At 50.3% G+C, this 14718-nt stretch overlaps 2 protein-coding genes across 2 annotated transcripts; one reads left to right on the forward strand and one right to left on the reverse strand.

Moving 5' to 3' along the window:
• Nucleotides 1-6670: 6670 nt before the first annotated feature.
• On the forward strand, nucleotides 6671-9552 carry ARHGEF39 (Rho guanine nucleotide exchange factor 39; the record flags this gene model as incomplete). Its single annotated transcript, XM_080940004.1, has 9 exons — nucleotides 6671-6808; nucleotides 6945-7039; nucleotides 7266-7386; nucleotides 7569-7687; nucleotides 8214-8284; nucleotides 8511-8639; nucleotides 8910-9136; nucleotides 9329-9417; nucleotides 9510-9552. 9 exons carry the CDS (start codon nucleotides 6671-6673, stop codon nucleotides 9550-9552), a joined length of 1032 nt encoding a protein of 343 aa, XP_080796130.1.
• Nucleotides 9553-10389: 837 nt separating this feature from the next.
• Nucleotides 10390-12778, reverse strand: CCDC107 (coiled-coil domain containing 107; the record flags this gene model as incomplete). Its single annotated transcript, XM_080940350.1, has 6 exons — nucleotides 12624-12778; nucleotides 12401-12552; nucleotides 11020-11083; nucleotides 10850-10940; nucleotides 10661-10773; nucleotides 10390-10583 (listed from the first exon to the last, which is right to left on the reverse strand). The coding sequence occupies exons 1-6, from the start codon at nucleotides 12727-12729 to the stop codon at nucleotides 10390-10392; spliced, it is 720 nt and encodes a 239-aa protein (XP_080796476.1). The 5' UTR covers nucleotides 12730-12778.
• Between the last annotated feature and the right edge of the window lie 1940 nt (nucleotides 12779-14718).

Consider the following 14718-nt stretch of genomic DNA (forward strand, 5'->3'; position numbering starts at 1 on the left):
ACACTGTATTTGTTTAATACCTGCGGTATGTTAGGCACTGGGCTGGACTAGGGATACAGACACGACAATGAAGACTATCTGAGGAACCTTATTTGAGGGGCCCAACCAGATTTAAATTTATTTTTACGTGCACTGGTGTTATATTTGTATGAGGGTGTTCTGGGAATTGAACCCAGGTCCTCTGGAAGAAAAACCAGCGTTCTCAACCTCTGAGTCATCTCCCCAGCCCTTCATTTTGTTTTGTTTTTAATATTTATTTTATATGAGTACACTGTAGCTGTCTTCAGACCCACCAGAAGAGGGCATCAGATCCCATTACAGATGGTTGTGAACCATCATGTGGTTGCTGGGATTTGAACTCAGGTCCTCTGGAAGAGCAGTTGGTGCTCTTAACCACTGAGCCATCGCTCCAGCCCCTTCACTTTGGTTTTTAATGTTTCCATCATCTTACTTTCCTAAATCCCTTCTGTTCTTTGACTCAGTTCCCAGGCAATTTTTACAGGAAGCTTTTTTCTTTTCTTTGGAGTTTAATTTTTAAGTGTGTGTGTGTGTGTGTGTGTGTGTGTGTGTGTGTGTGTAGGCCAGAGGACAACTTTATGGAATCAATTCTCTTCTACCTTTATGCAGAGTCCAGGGATCAAACTCAGGTTGTCATGGACCACAGGGGCAGAGAGGACCATGGGGACCACGGGTAGAGCACAGAGCTTGGGAACCGCATGGATACCTTTCTCCAACACCAGTCTCAGCTCTTACTCATTTTCCTTCTTTCTGAGTATTCGGAACACTTCAGTCTTCTCTGGAGTTCTGTATATTTCTGCTCGCACGCGATCCCACACCTTTAGTGCATCTCGTCCTTCCTTTGTAGGCTTCCTGCCATCTTGTCCGGCTTGCAGGAAAAGTGGCTTTATCTGCTGAACCAGCCATCTTGCTAACCCAAGGAAGCTGTTCTTAACCAACTCTCTGCCCCCTTCTGCCTGGAAGGATTTAGTGATGCGTCTGAATCACCACCATTCCATGTTAAACCTCGGTTATAATTTTGCTCCCGATTTAATTCATATTAAGGTGATTTATGACATCTTATCTGTTCTTACTGACCTTGTGCTCCATGAGAACAGAGCTCATGAACTCAATCTTTTATTCAACAGCTATTATCAGATATTTTCTCCCTGCAGAACACCTTGCCAGGTACTGTTATCTTAGGGGTTCATTGTCAATGACTTGTGCCAAACCACAACGACACAAACAACCCCTCAAAGCCCCCATATGTTGTTGTTTGGGACATAATCTCACTCTGTAGTCCAGGCTGGCTTGGAACTCCCTTTGTATTTTAAATCATCTTCTGGCCTCAGTCTTCTGTGTACTGAGATTTCGGGTATGTACGATCATGCCTAACATGGTACTTCATGGTACTTCCAATTGTCTGCCAGTCATCTTGTACATCAAGATTTCTCTTTGTATGTATGGTCAGTGCCATAGCCAACATTTTGATGAATCACTTGCTCTGAACAGTCGGCCGTTTTCAGAGCCTTGCTTAGACTCTGGCACATGGAAGAAACCCTGCAAGATCTGAGTTGGATGGACATGTCAAAGGCAGCCTGTGGTAATAGCTAGTCCAGTCTGGGATGGAGAGCCACAGGAGCGGAGAGGACCATGCTGTTAACTGGCGCATGGGGACCTCTCTCCAGTGATGATCTCACTTCTTTCATTTTCCTTCTTTCTCAATGTTCTGAACATTTCGGTCGTGTAGGATTTCTGTATGGTTGCTGGCAGCACCATGACCCTGCGCCTCTGGATGCGGCTCTCCCCCTAACCCCCTTTGCAGAGCTTTGTCTCTATGCTTCAGAGCACATAGGTGTAACATTTGGTTATAGTTTACTCACTTCCCAAATATTCTTCCCTATAGTTCTGTGTCCCTCCGTCCTCTGTCTGTCCATGTGGCCGTTTCCCTGGTTTGGGTGGAGATGTGGACTCTGGTCCTGGATCACACCTTTGTAACTCTGGAGTCTGCCAAACCCTAGAACAAGTTAGAACTCTCAGTTCTTGTATCCTGAATCTAACCAACCGGGACACTCCCTGCCTGGCACAGGGCACCTCCACCATTGTTTAAAGTCAAATCTTTGGTTACTGAGATCTGTGTTTTTAAAACCTGGGTAGCAGAAGATGGCGTTACTTATTGGTAGACGAGGAGAAAAGTTCCCTTCTCCCTAGTCATAGGCTAGAAGCAAAAATCAGGGCAGGCAGTGGTGGCACACTCCTTTAACCCCAGCACTGGAGGCAGAGAGAGGCAGAGAGAGGCAGAGAGAGGCAGAGAGAGGCAGAGAGAGGCAGAGAGAGGCAGAGAGAGGCAGAGAGAGGCAGAGAGGCAGAGAGAGGCAGAGAGAGGCAGAGAGGCAGAGAGAGGCAGAGGCAGAGAGAGGCAGAGGCAGAGAGAGGCAGAGGCAGAGAGAGGCAGAGGCAGAGGCAGAGAGAGACAGAGGCAGAGAGAGGCAGAGGCAGAGGCAGAGGCAGAGAGAGGCAGAGGCAGAGAGAGGCAGAGGCAGAGAGAAGCAGAGGCAGAGAGAGGCAGAGGCAGAGGCAGAGAGAAGCAGAGGCAGAGAGAGGCAGAGGCAGAGAGAGACAGAGGCAGAGGCAGAGAGAGGCAGAGGCAGAGAGAGGCAGAGGCAGAGGGAGAGGCAGAGAGAGGCAGAGGGAGAGGCAGAGGCAGAGGCAGAGAGAGGCAGAGGCAGAGAGAGGCAGAGGCAGAGGCAGAGAGAGACAGAGGCAGAGAGAGGCAGAGGCAGAGGCAGAGGCAGAGAGAGGCAGAGGCAGAGAGAAGCAGAGGCAGAGAGAGGCAGAGGCAGAGAGAGACAGAGGCAGAGGCAGAGAGAGGCAGAGGCAGAGAGAGGCAGAGGCAGAGGGAGAGGCAGAGAGAGGCAGAGGCAGAGGCAGAGAGAGGCAGAGGCAGAGGCAGAGAGAGGCAGAGGCAGAGGCAGAGAGAGACAGAGGCAGAGGCAGAGAGAGGCAGAGGCAGAGAGAGGCAGAGGCAGAGGCAGAGAGAGGCAGAGGGAGAGGCAGAGGCAGAGAGAGGCAGAGGCAGAGGCAGAGGCAGAGAGAGGCAGAGACAGAGAGAGGCAGAGGCAGAGAGAGGCAGAGGGAGAGGCAGAGGCAGAGAGAGGCAGAGGCAGAGGCAGAGAGAGGCAGAGGCAGAGGCAGAGGCAGAGGCTGGGAGAGGTAGAGGCAGGTGGATCTCTGTGATTTCAGGGCCATCATGGTCTACAGAGAGAGTTCCAGGACAGTTTACACAGAGAAACCCTGTCTCAGAAAAACAATTTTATAAAAGAGGAGGAAGAGGAAGCAAAGATCAAAGCTGTTTTGAGCTGACCTATAGTTCTAGCCCATTTCTAGGGCTACCATAAAAATTACCACACACCCATAAACCAAATTTCTTACGGCAAAGGACTTTTTTATTTTATTTCAAAGTTTTATAGGACCAGGTTACCTCGGAGGCTCTAGGGAAGCCTCTCTTGTTGCCACTTCTGGATTCTGGTGGTGCACACCTTTAATTCCAGCACTTGCTGGGCACAGGCAGACAGATCTCTGTGAGTTTGAAGCCAGCCTGGTCTACATAGTGACATATACAGTAACAATAACGATAAACAAATGTGACAACAGCAAGCATTCTCAGTTGTATCTTGAAGACACTTTTTCCAGATATGGTTACACTTGCAAGTCTGGGGGTTGCCATGGATACAGAAATGGACATGTCATTATGTAGCCACCATTTAGTCCATCAGTGCAGAGAAACTAAAGTGGATGTATTTCAAAATGTCCTCAGGGTGTCTCCTCAGCCTCACCGTCTTCTACCAAATAGACAATGTTGTCAACCCCAGTTCACAGTGGGCTCTGTTCCCAGCCCCTCTCCCACACTCCTAGAGAATACTCACAAGTTGGTGACATACTCAACTTACCCAAGACCAACTGTGACTCAGGCATTGACCGCCCCACCTCCCCCTTATTCTTCCACTTGCTGTGTGTGTGCATATGTGTGTTTGTGTGTGTGTTCGTGTGTTCATGTGTGTGTGTGTGTGTGTGTGTGGTCTTAGTTATGTTAGTTATGGTTTCTATTCCTGCACACCATGACCAAGAATCAAGTTGGGGAGGAAGAGGTTTATTCAGCTTACACTTCCATATTGCTGTTCATCACCAAAGGAAGTCAGGACTGGAACTCAAGCAGGCCAGGAAGCAGGAGCTGATGCAGAGGCCATGGAGGGATGTCACTTACTGGCTTGCTTCCTCAGGCTTGCTCAGCCTGCTTTCTTACAGAACCCAGGTCTACCAGCCCAGGGATGGCACCACCCACAATGGGCTGGGCCAGGGATGGCACCACCCACAATGGGCTGGGCCAGGGATGGCTCCACCCACAATGGGCGGGGCCCTCCCCCCTTGATCACTAGTTGAGAAAATGCCTTACAGCTGGATCTCATGGAGGCATTTCCTCAACTGAGGCTCCTTTCTCTGTGATGACTCCAGCTTGTGTCAAGCTGACACAAAACTGGCCAGTACAGTGTGGGTGCGTGCGTGCATGTGTGGCCGTGTGTGTATGTGTACCACAAGCTGCTTTGTGGGTGATAGGAACTGAGCCCAGGCCCTCTGCAGGAGCAGCCAGTGTTTTTCCCTCTGAGCCACATCTCCAGCCCTGCTGTCTGTTGCTACTGTTCAGGTTTCCATGACCCACACGTGAGCTCCGCAGACTGTCCTTCATTTGCTTCTCTTTTGTTTTGATATTTTTGAGACGGGGTCTCACTAAGTGGCCCAGGCTGGCCTCAAACTTGCAGCAGTCCTCCTGCCTCAGCTTTCCACGCACTGGGATTACAGACATAAGCAACCAGGCCATGCTTCCTCCATCCACCCAAGAGAGTGTCACCAAACTGAAGACAGTCTAGTCCAAACACTCCTTTTCTCCAAGGCTTTCAGGTTGTTCTTCTCTTGTCTAAGTGAAGCATTTTAACATTTTTGGGATTCTTAGAATGTCAGAGCTGGAGGAAGCTTAGAACCCTGGCAGTCCCCTGCCTCTTGGCTGGGAGCCCAGATTCCTAAGAGCCCAAAATGGATCTACTGTTTCTTACAGTTAATTTTCCAGTATGACATGCATTTTATAATTACAAAATAGCACATGCTCAAAGCAGGAAATGTGGGGAGGTGGAGAAGAGTCTTGGGGAATGTAAAATATCTCCCCACTTGTCCTGTTCTTTCTTAGACCCCTGACCTCAGCATCCCACTGTCTGGTGTAGGGAGACACCCATTTGTTCAACTGTCTTCAGTCTCATCACCCCGAGATTAAAAACCACAACCAGGGCTCGATAGCTCAGCTTTCCAGCCTTCTGTGTTCATTTTCATGCAGAGGGAGTCACATTACACACAGCTCTGTAGACTGTCTTTTCTTTCTCACTTGGCATTATATGTACAATAAGTGTCCCCCCATTTTGATAGTTTTTAGAACTTTATATTTAAAAAGTTATTTGTATGCCTGGTGCCTAACAAGGTCAGAAGCCGGTATCTGATCCCCTGGCACTGGAGCTGAAGATTGCCGTGGGCCACAGTAGGGAAACTGAACCTGGGTCCTCTGGAAGAGTAGCCAGAACTCATAGACAACTATTTTTCCAGCCCCTACCCGTATTTAAGCATACTTATTTTTATTATTTTAAAATTATGTGTGTATCTATACGAGATGGCTAGGCAGTTGAGAGTGCTCCCTGCTTTCCCGGACACACAGATTTGATTCCACATCTGGTAGCCATAAGTGCCAGACTCCTCCAGCTCCAGGGAGATTCCCAACACCCACACTGAGTGACCACAACTGTCCGTGACTCCAGCTCCGTTCCTCAAAGTCCTAAGGAAAACTTAGAGCATCCTTTTAAATAAGGTAATGCAGTTAGCACAGCGAAGCTTCTGTCTTCTAATGGAATTGGAGAAGGAAAAGATTGTGGGGAGAGGGACTGAAGGGAGTGGAGAGAGAGGCAGAGACAGAGAGTCAGAGACAGAGAGGGAGAGACAGAGGGAAAGAGAGGGAGGGAGGGAGGGAGGAAGGGAGGGAGAGAGAGAGAGAGAGAGAGAGAGAGAGAGAGAGAGAGGATAAAATCAAGGTCATGCTTGAACACAGTTCAAGACCAGCCTACATTATAGGACCCTATTTCAACGATGACAGAAAATAAAATGAAGAAACAAACATTACCTTAAATCTTACACACTTCTGTCCAGAGCTCAAAGGCTCGTAGTTAGTGATAGCACTGGGAATGACTGGCCAAGACTCGCTTTACTGTCTGGCACGGGCTCAGGACCTAGTATGTACCTTAATTATCCCCACATTCCCAATTCTTCAGTTAGACACTGAAGCCTTGTAAAGTCTGCATTTTGGAGTCTCCTGTGTTCGGCGTTCAGACCCTTGAGTCACCTTAGCGCCTGGCACCGATGCCACACCTGGGGTCACTCGACCTCACTGCACCTATATAGTCGCCCCGATGGGTGGGGCGCACACAGGCTGACCAGCCCCGCCCCGCTAGCCGCTGCCCGCGCATGCTCTCTGCTGCGCACTCGGCTCCTGGGCCACACCCCCGCGGCCCCGCCCACCGAGCGGTTGGAATTTGAATCTCCGGCGCGACGCTTTGGGAAGCCTGAGCTCCTGGGGTCAAGCATGGAGAGTCCCGGTCCCGCCGCATGCTGCCCGGTGCGACAGCAGCGTGCCCGTTGGGAACGGAAACGTGCCTGCACCGCTCGGGAGCTGCTGGAGACCGAGAGGCGCTACCAGGAACAACTGGGGCTGGTGGCCACGGTGGGGCTCGGTGGCGGTGGGGGGGTGTCCCAGACCTTGCTTCAGGAATTCAGACTGCCATCTACAGACTCTGGCTGCACCTGACGTTGGATTCCTTTTGCTACAGACTAAAAAACTTGTATTCCACCCACCACAGTACTTCCTGGGGATCTTGAAAGCCAAAGGGACACTACGACCACCAGAGCGCCAGAGCCTGTTTGGGACCTGGGAGCTCATCTATGCCGCCAGCCTGTGAGTGGAAAAGTTGCAGGGAGAGAGAGGTAGCAGAGGAGTCAGAAAGGCCAAGTTCATCTGCCAACTTTCTCACCTGTGGGGTTGGCCCGATGCCTTAACGTGCCCGCCTCTCCAGCTGTAAAATGGGATAATAGCACTACCTCCGAGGCAGGGTTACGGGAAGTATCTGAGGGAGTGTAGAGTAGTTGTTGGCTTGCTCTTTCACTGCCCTTTGCCCACACAGAGAGCTGCTTCCCTACTTGGAAGAAGGACAGTGGGGGCCTGGGCTCCACGGCTTCTGCCCCCACCTGGAGCTCTACACCCAGTTTGCTGTCAACGCAGAGAGGTCTCAGACTACCCTTCAGGTAACCTGCATTCTGTCTCTTCCTCCTTCCCCCTTAGTTTAGAGACCTAATCAGTTTCTTGCCTTCGAACCCAGCTTCTTGCTAACATCTCTAGGACCAGGCTTCCCGCAGGAGCGCATAGCTTGCCTATGGTAATAGGGGTGAGTTCTCTCCCCTGATAGGAACTCTCCCTCTTAACCCAGGAGCAGCTGAGGAAGAATAAGCGTTTTCGGAGGTTCGTGCGGCTTCAGGAGGGTCGCCCTGAATTTAGGGGTCTTCAGCTCCAGGACCTGCTCCCTCTGCCTCTGCAGCGGCTCCAACAGTGAGTAAACCCTTCCAGGCTGGAATCAGTGGTCTCCGCTGGATAACTGAGGGCTGCAGCTTTGTGGGGATGCAAGGGGCTCTACCCCAACTCTGCTTTTCGGGGCCAAATTGCTTCTAAGAAGAGAATGTGGACCCCCAGGGGTGCCCAGGGCCTCAAGCGACAGATCTGACACCATATTCTGAACAGAGGAAACTTGCAGCAAGGTCTGAGACAGGCTCTCTGGAAAAGCTCAGGGAGACGAGGGGTTGGCCTAGTCTTGAAGCTCTGTGCCAGGGCTCATAGGTTGTCTGTGGTAGCCTCCTTGGTTTGATTTGGTTTCATCTTCTGACTTAGCCTCCTGATTCTTCAGTGTAGGGGAGGCAGTGTAATGTGAGCCCAGATTGGGAGGCGAATGTTAGAGGGACAACAGAGGAGCCAGGCCCTTCCTGATTGACAGTTGAGAAGTGAGTGTCAGGGAGCTGATCTTCAGGTCATATGGATCCAGGACATTTTGTCTCCTTCACTTCCAACCGTCCACTTCCAGGTATGAGAATCTTGTCGTGGCTTTGGCTGAAAACACAGTTCCCAACAGCCCTGACTACCAACAGCTCACACGTAGGTTCTAGTTCCTCAGTCAGGCAGAGGCTGAGTGCCTCTCTGGTTCTGACCTCCAACAGTGTCTGGTATGTCCCTGTCTTCCCTCAAATGTAGTGTCCCTAACTGCCCTGCCTTTTCTTCCAGAAGCTAGAACCTGGTCCAGAGCCTACCCAACCCCCATCCCCAGACTAGCTTGTCTTTTACTACCAAGAGCCATTCACAGCTAACCGTTCCGTTGTTCCAGGGGCTGCCCGCCTGGTAAGCGAGACTGCCCAGAAAGTCCAGGTCATTGGCCAGAATCAGAAGAATGACCAGCACCTGATGCGTGTTCAGGCTCTACTCAGTGGGCGCAAGGCAAAAGGGCTTACTTCAGGTAGACTGTAGACTTTGCCCTTTGCTTGTTCGTTTCTCTCCCTCTACAATGCCAGCATGTTGGGCTGGCCAGATGGCTCAGTGGGTAATGCAATCGCTGTATGAACTGAGTTAACCCCAGAACCCACAAAACAGTAGAAGGAGAGGACCGAAGGGTTGTTCTTGGACCTCCACAGATACACACAATAACATTACCCCGCCCCAACTTCCTGTTTCTTTTGTGTTCCTTTGGATTCTTGAGCTGTACAATAATGACCCTCCCATTTTCAAGGACGCTGGTTCCTACGACAGGGTTGGCTTTTAGTAGTGCCTCCTGCTGGGGAGCCTCGGCCCCGGATGTTCTTCCTTTTCTCCGATTTGCTCCTCATGGCCAAGCCTCGGCCGCCTTTGCACCTGAAGAGTGGCACCTTTGTCTGCAGAGCCCTGTACCCTATGACCCAGTGCCAGCTCAGCAGGGTCTTTGGCCATTCAGGAGGACCTTGTGGTGGTCTGCTCAGTGTAAGTAGTTAAGTGGGAAATCTTGAAGTTGTTGTAGGCCAGCCCATCACTTTGGGCTAGCTCCCTTTTCGTGAGAATATGGGGATTGTTGGGGCTCAGGTTTCATACATAGTCGTAGTCTTATCCCTAGTTAGTATTGTGAAACCCGAGGTCCCCAGCCAGGCTGCTCTGAACTAGGTGGTTCCTCCCTAGCTGTCCTTTCCACACGAGAAGCTACTGCTTATGTCTACTGACCAGGAGGAGCTGTCACAGTGGTACCACAGCCTCACTATGGCCATTCGGTAAGCCACATCTCCCTGGCCTCCCCCATCCCTGTAGGTGACTGAATACAGCACCCACCCATTCCAGTGCCCAGACTGTTTTCTTTCCATAGAAGCCAGAAGAACTCTACCCACAGAAGTGTCCCTGCAACATGATGTCATCTACAAATGTGCTGGGCCACATTCACAGCTATCCTGGGGTACATGTAGCAGTTGGACATGCCGACCAAGACTCTTACAAATGCCAGAACTCGGGAATAGGGCAGAGCCAAGAACAAAGGGGATGCACTTCAAGTGAGCCTCAGCTGAACAAGCCCCTTTAATGCCACGCCACTTGGCGGCCTAGAGAGCTCCTGCTGCCTGTGGTCAGCTGTTTATTCTATCTGCAGCTTTGTAAAGGAGGCTGTTTTGTCATTGTTGCCTATGGTTTCTTGTTTAATTTATTTCTGAGAAAGGATCTTATGTGACCCAGGCTGACCATGAACTTGAATTACTCTTGCCTCGGCCTCTCAGATGTTGGGTTTACGGGTGTGTGCTGCCACACCTGGCTATTAGATCTTTTCTTGGGACAAGGTTTCATGTAGCCCAGGGTGACCTTGAACTCCAGACCTTCCTGAACTACCTCCTGTGTTGTAAGTTTCATAATTTGTTTCTTCACTGGATTTTAATAAAGTGCTGTTTTGTTTTTGCAAAGACCTTTCTGTCTAAACCATGAGGAAACAGTTTGAACCTTGGTGGCTGGCACATGGGTCACCTCAGGAACACAAGGGAAGAACTGCAGCTCCCTGCGTGTGTGTGTGTGTGTGTGTGTGTGTGTGTGTGTGTGTGTGTGTGTGTGTGTGTGAACTGCAGCTCCCTCTGTCTTCTCTGTTCATGGGAAGGCAGTATCTCTCTCCTAATAAGCTTATGTGCTGTGCGTGCGTGTGTAAGTTGTGTGTGTGCGTACAATGGGAGGGAGAAAAGCAAAGAGGCACACCCAGTTTGAGACGACCTTCAGTGGTCATTTACTGCTGGACACTTTGTCACAGTCTTGTGCCATCTTCTCCTTGGTCCCTGGTCCACCTCCCAGGAGGGAGCTGGGCTCCATGTTTCTGAGCTCCAGCTTCTGGATTCTTCCCAGGCCTGACTGTTTGCAGCTTCTTCTTGGTCTTCTTTCCCCAGGTCCTCAGGAAAGGGTATGCTGGCCTCTGAGGGAAGACCAGTGTCATAGCCATTGTCCCCGGCCACCATTGTCCCCAGCCATCAGATACCCCCAACCTTTTACCTGGTTCTGGAACTTCCACCCCTGAGCCTGGCTTGCAGTCTTGTAGAAGGTGATGGATGGTCTTTAGTTTTGTGTTTAGAAGTTCCCGCTGGGTTCCAACCAAAGTAGTCACCCTGCAGAAATACCCTCTCAGGGGCTGCTCAGTCAGTCTCCTTGGCTCCCACCTCACCCATCCCCACAAATTCTCACTGCTCAAAAAGGGGATCCAGCTGGGTCATCAGACTGTTCAGGTGCTGTTCCGTCTGGGCCAGCTGTTGCGTCAGCTGCACCAGCTGTTGTTCTGGGAGTGAGATAAATGGCATGGTCACTCCTACGGTCTCCTGATCTACTCCACCCCCAGAAACCATCACTTAGCACACCTGACTTCGAGGATTTCTTCTTGGTTTTTTCCTCTTGGAGAACAGCAGCCTCATCTGGGCCCTGCTGTGGAAGAAAATAAAGGCAAAGCTGCAGCAAAGGTGCCAGCACTTCAGAGCCAGTGAAGAGAGGAGCCATAGAGGGAGCTCTGGACATCACCGCGAAGAGTCACGGTTGTTTCTAACCCTAACCCTAACCACCCAGAACATGAAGCGACACGTGAGGATGCCCACACACGGTCAGACTGCTGAAGCACTCTGAGAATGTGAAACTCTACAGTAGGAATCTGAAGCTTGCTCGGTCCCCTGCCTCCCTATTTAGCATCCTACCCTTCACTGTCTTTGAGATAGTCTTGCAGAATTGTCCAGACAGGCCTTGGACTTACAATCCTCCCCCTGTGTAGTGTCACCAGTTTCTGTCCCCTCAGTCTTTGCTGGCAACAAAAAATCCCCAATCTGTTCAACTCACGTTAACACCCCATTACAAAAAATAAAAATAAAAAACCCCAAAAAACAAAAACTAACTATATAATACTCTTTGCTCTTAAAGGCAGTGCCCTATGGTTTATTTTTAGGATACAGTTCTCCCAGTGTTCTGATGGGTTATTATAACACACCGTGAAACTGTGGTTGCAATGCATCTCTTCCACAGGTCCTGCACCTTTTCTTCCCAACTGCTTAACTCCATGCATAAGACAGGAATATGACATTTTTGTTTTGGTTTTGAGACAAGGTTACTGTGGGTAGCAGCTCTGGCTGTTCTGGATCTACCTATGTAGAGGCTGGCCTTGAACTCACAAGCTCTTCCTGCCTCTGTCTCTTAAATGCTGGGATAAAACACTACGCCCAGTTAAAATTTATTCAATTTTCATTCTAGTCTTACCAAATCTGCCCGGGCTCGTTAATCTCATCTAATTTTATGATACTAATGAGTTCGGCCACTATTTCCTAGTGCAAGTAATTGACCAGAGTTGAAGACACAGCACTGGATGGTAGCTGCCACTTTCCATTTCAACAGTTTCAGGGCTTTCTCCCCAAGAACACGAAATGACTCCGTTGCTGCAGCGATTAACCCCTTGGGCCAAGGTTGGAGGCTCAGCAGTAACTTCATTGTTTGCATACTGACACTAGTCGGGTTAAAAATCTCACAGACACCAAGTGGATGCGCTCCAACATGGAGGGAGGAGTCAAAGTAACGGTCATTAGCTACAATTCCTCAGCCCCCTTCCATCCATTACCTCTCTGGATACTCGAACGCCCCAATCGCGTGGAAAAACCAAGGCACTAGTCGTTTTTATAAGTAGCCGGGAAACGGTGTTCTGGGCACCGTGGCGCCCCAGGAGATTAAGGCTCAGGGCTCCCACAACCCACCGCCATACGGTACCTGCAAACACTTAAACAGCACAAAAGCCACGACGGCCGCAGTGTACAGCGCGCCCAAAGACAGCGATCCGGCCCGGGCCCGCTCGCGCTGGTCCTTGGGTGGCGGCTCCCGCCGAGGTTCGGTGGCCCCGGGACCGACCTGGGAGCGGCGTTCTGTGGGTGAAAACTATCGGTCAGCTTCTACCAGGCAGTCCCAGTCTCCCTCCAGCAGCTCTCGCTGGTACCTGGGCGTGCCCCCAGATCCGGGCTGGGGCGCTCTCCGAGGACTCCAAACAGCGCAGACACAAGCAGCAGCCCCAGAATACTCAACGGGGGGCCAGCGCCCACCATGCTTGGCCCAATAGAATGGCTCTCCCGGGTCCCCGCGTTCCGGCACAGGTCCGCCAGTCGTAATGCGCACGCGCAGGAGACGACAACCGCTCGGGTTCAGGGTCGCTCACGATGACCACGCCCACATCAGGGTGGAGATAAGCAATATTTTGCATGAGCCACGCCCACCGAGCGTTTCTACATTAATTCATGCCTTATCTATTTATAGCTTTCTTAAATAATTATGCCTTCCAGAATCTTTCAGCCTAAAGTATCTCGCATAGAGACAATAGCTTGTTGTTTTTAGACCTAAAGAGAACAATTTTCTCACCACAATCAAAAAATAAAACCGCTCCTGGAGCCATAAAATGGCGTCGCCTAGACCTTGCGGGTATCTCGCTCTGAAGGCCTGTTTCCTAGGCTACAAACGGGGGACCTGTTCCTTATCCTTCCGCCTAGGGGAAAGTCCCCGGACCATGGGCAGAGAGTGCCGCGTGCGCACGCGCGCAGACTTCCCCCGCTAGTCACTGTTAGCCCGCCAAGAAGCGACCCCCGTCTGGGGCGAGCCGAGCGGCGTGCGGCGGGGCGTCATCCGTCAGCTTTCCTAGTGACGCAGGCAGTGCGACCTGGTGCGCACCAACCACACGGGGCTCATTCTCAGGGCGGGTACCCTTTTAATTTCTATTATAAATTATATAATATATATTTATATATTATATTTATACATTTTAAAATATTTGTATATTTTAAAATTATATCTATATATTATAATATTACATTTATATATTTTATATATTTATTTAAGTGTATGTATGTGTATGTACACACACACACCCCGGACTTTTGTCTTTTATTTCTCCCATTTTACTGTCCAAGCCTAGTCACTTCTTGCTAGGGGAACTTGAGGAACTAAATGAAATTAATGAATGAATGAATGTTCACAATGACCCAAAAGGCAAAGAGGAACGCAGCTAGGTTCTTCTGGCCTCATCCTCATGTATCTGGGGCTGGCCTAGAACCCCTGACCTCCGTGCTTCCGTTCCTCGAATGCTGGAATTATGTTGCAGCACACAGGATTCACAGAGCTGCCAGACGTGGCACCACACTCCTTTAATCGCAGCAGTGGGGAGACAAAGGCAAGCAGATCTCTATAAATTCAAGGCCTGGTCTACACAGTGAGACCCTCTCTCCAAAACAAACAACTAGGACAGCGTGTTGCACTGTCTGCTCCACGCTGTGTTGTTTGAGACAGTCTCAGCAGCCTTTCCTGGGTTTGCCTAGAGGCAGCCAGCACGCCTCTCTCTCCTCGTTATCTTTGACCACCTTCCCACCTACACAGACAGCCGAGGGAAGGAACACATCCTCCCGTCAGCATCTCTGACTCCAGGCAACCACCAGGCAAGAGGTACGCGTGTTAAATAAATGAATAAAACATGGGCGGCTCATCTTGTTTTTCTAAGGGCAGAAGGGCAGGGCAACAGGAGTGTTAAAGTCTGGTTGCTCCGAGATTTCGGATGGGGAAGAGGTACAAAGCTGGAGTTGCTGCCTAGCTGGCTTAGTGAGTGTAAATAAATTCAGGTCCATTCTAATGGGATAAATGGCCGCCTTTTCCTTTCTGGAGTTTTGAGTCAGGTTGGCCCTGTGTATACAGCCAAATGTGCTCTAGAACATCTGTAACCCCTGCTTTTTCTTCCTGTGCACAGGACTGTAAGTGTGTGCCACCAAGCCTGGTCTTGGGAATAAGGTTTGGTTATTTTATTTTGATGGCACAGAGCCATCAGGTGCACCACTTGACTGTAGCCCAGCTGCTTGTCTTTGTTTTACTTTTAGTTTGATATATGGTGCCATTCTGGAGCCCAGGCTGGATCCAAACGCATAATCCTTCTGCCTTAGCTTCTGACCTGTGTCTCAATACCTGGCTCAGACTGCTACTTAGAGAGCTCTTGCCCACTATGGCCAGATCTTCTAAATCTGCCCCATCCCAAAGAATCAGTCAATTGAGATTTTTAA

This window comes from Micromys minutus (assembly GCF_963924665.1).
Source record: "Micromys minutus genome assembly, chromosome: 28".
In the NCBI taxonomy this organism is placed as follows: Eukaryota; Metazoa; Chordata; class Mammalia; order Rodentia; family Muridae; genus Micromys; species Micromys minutus.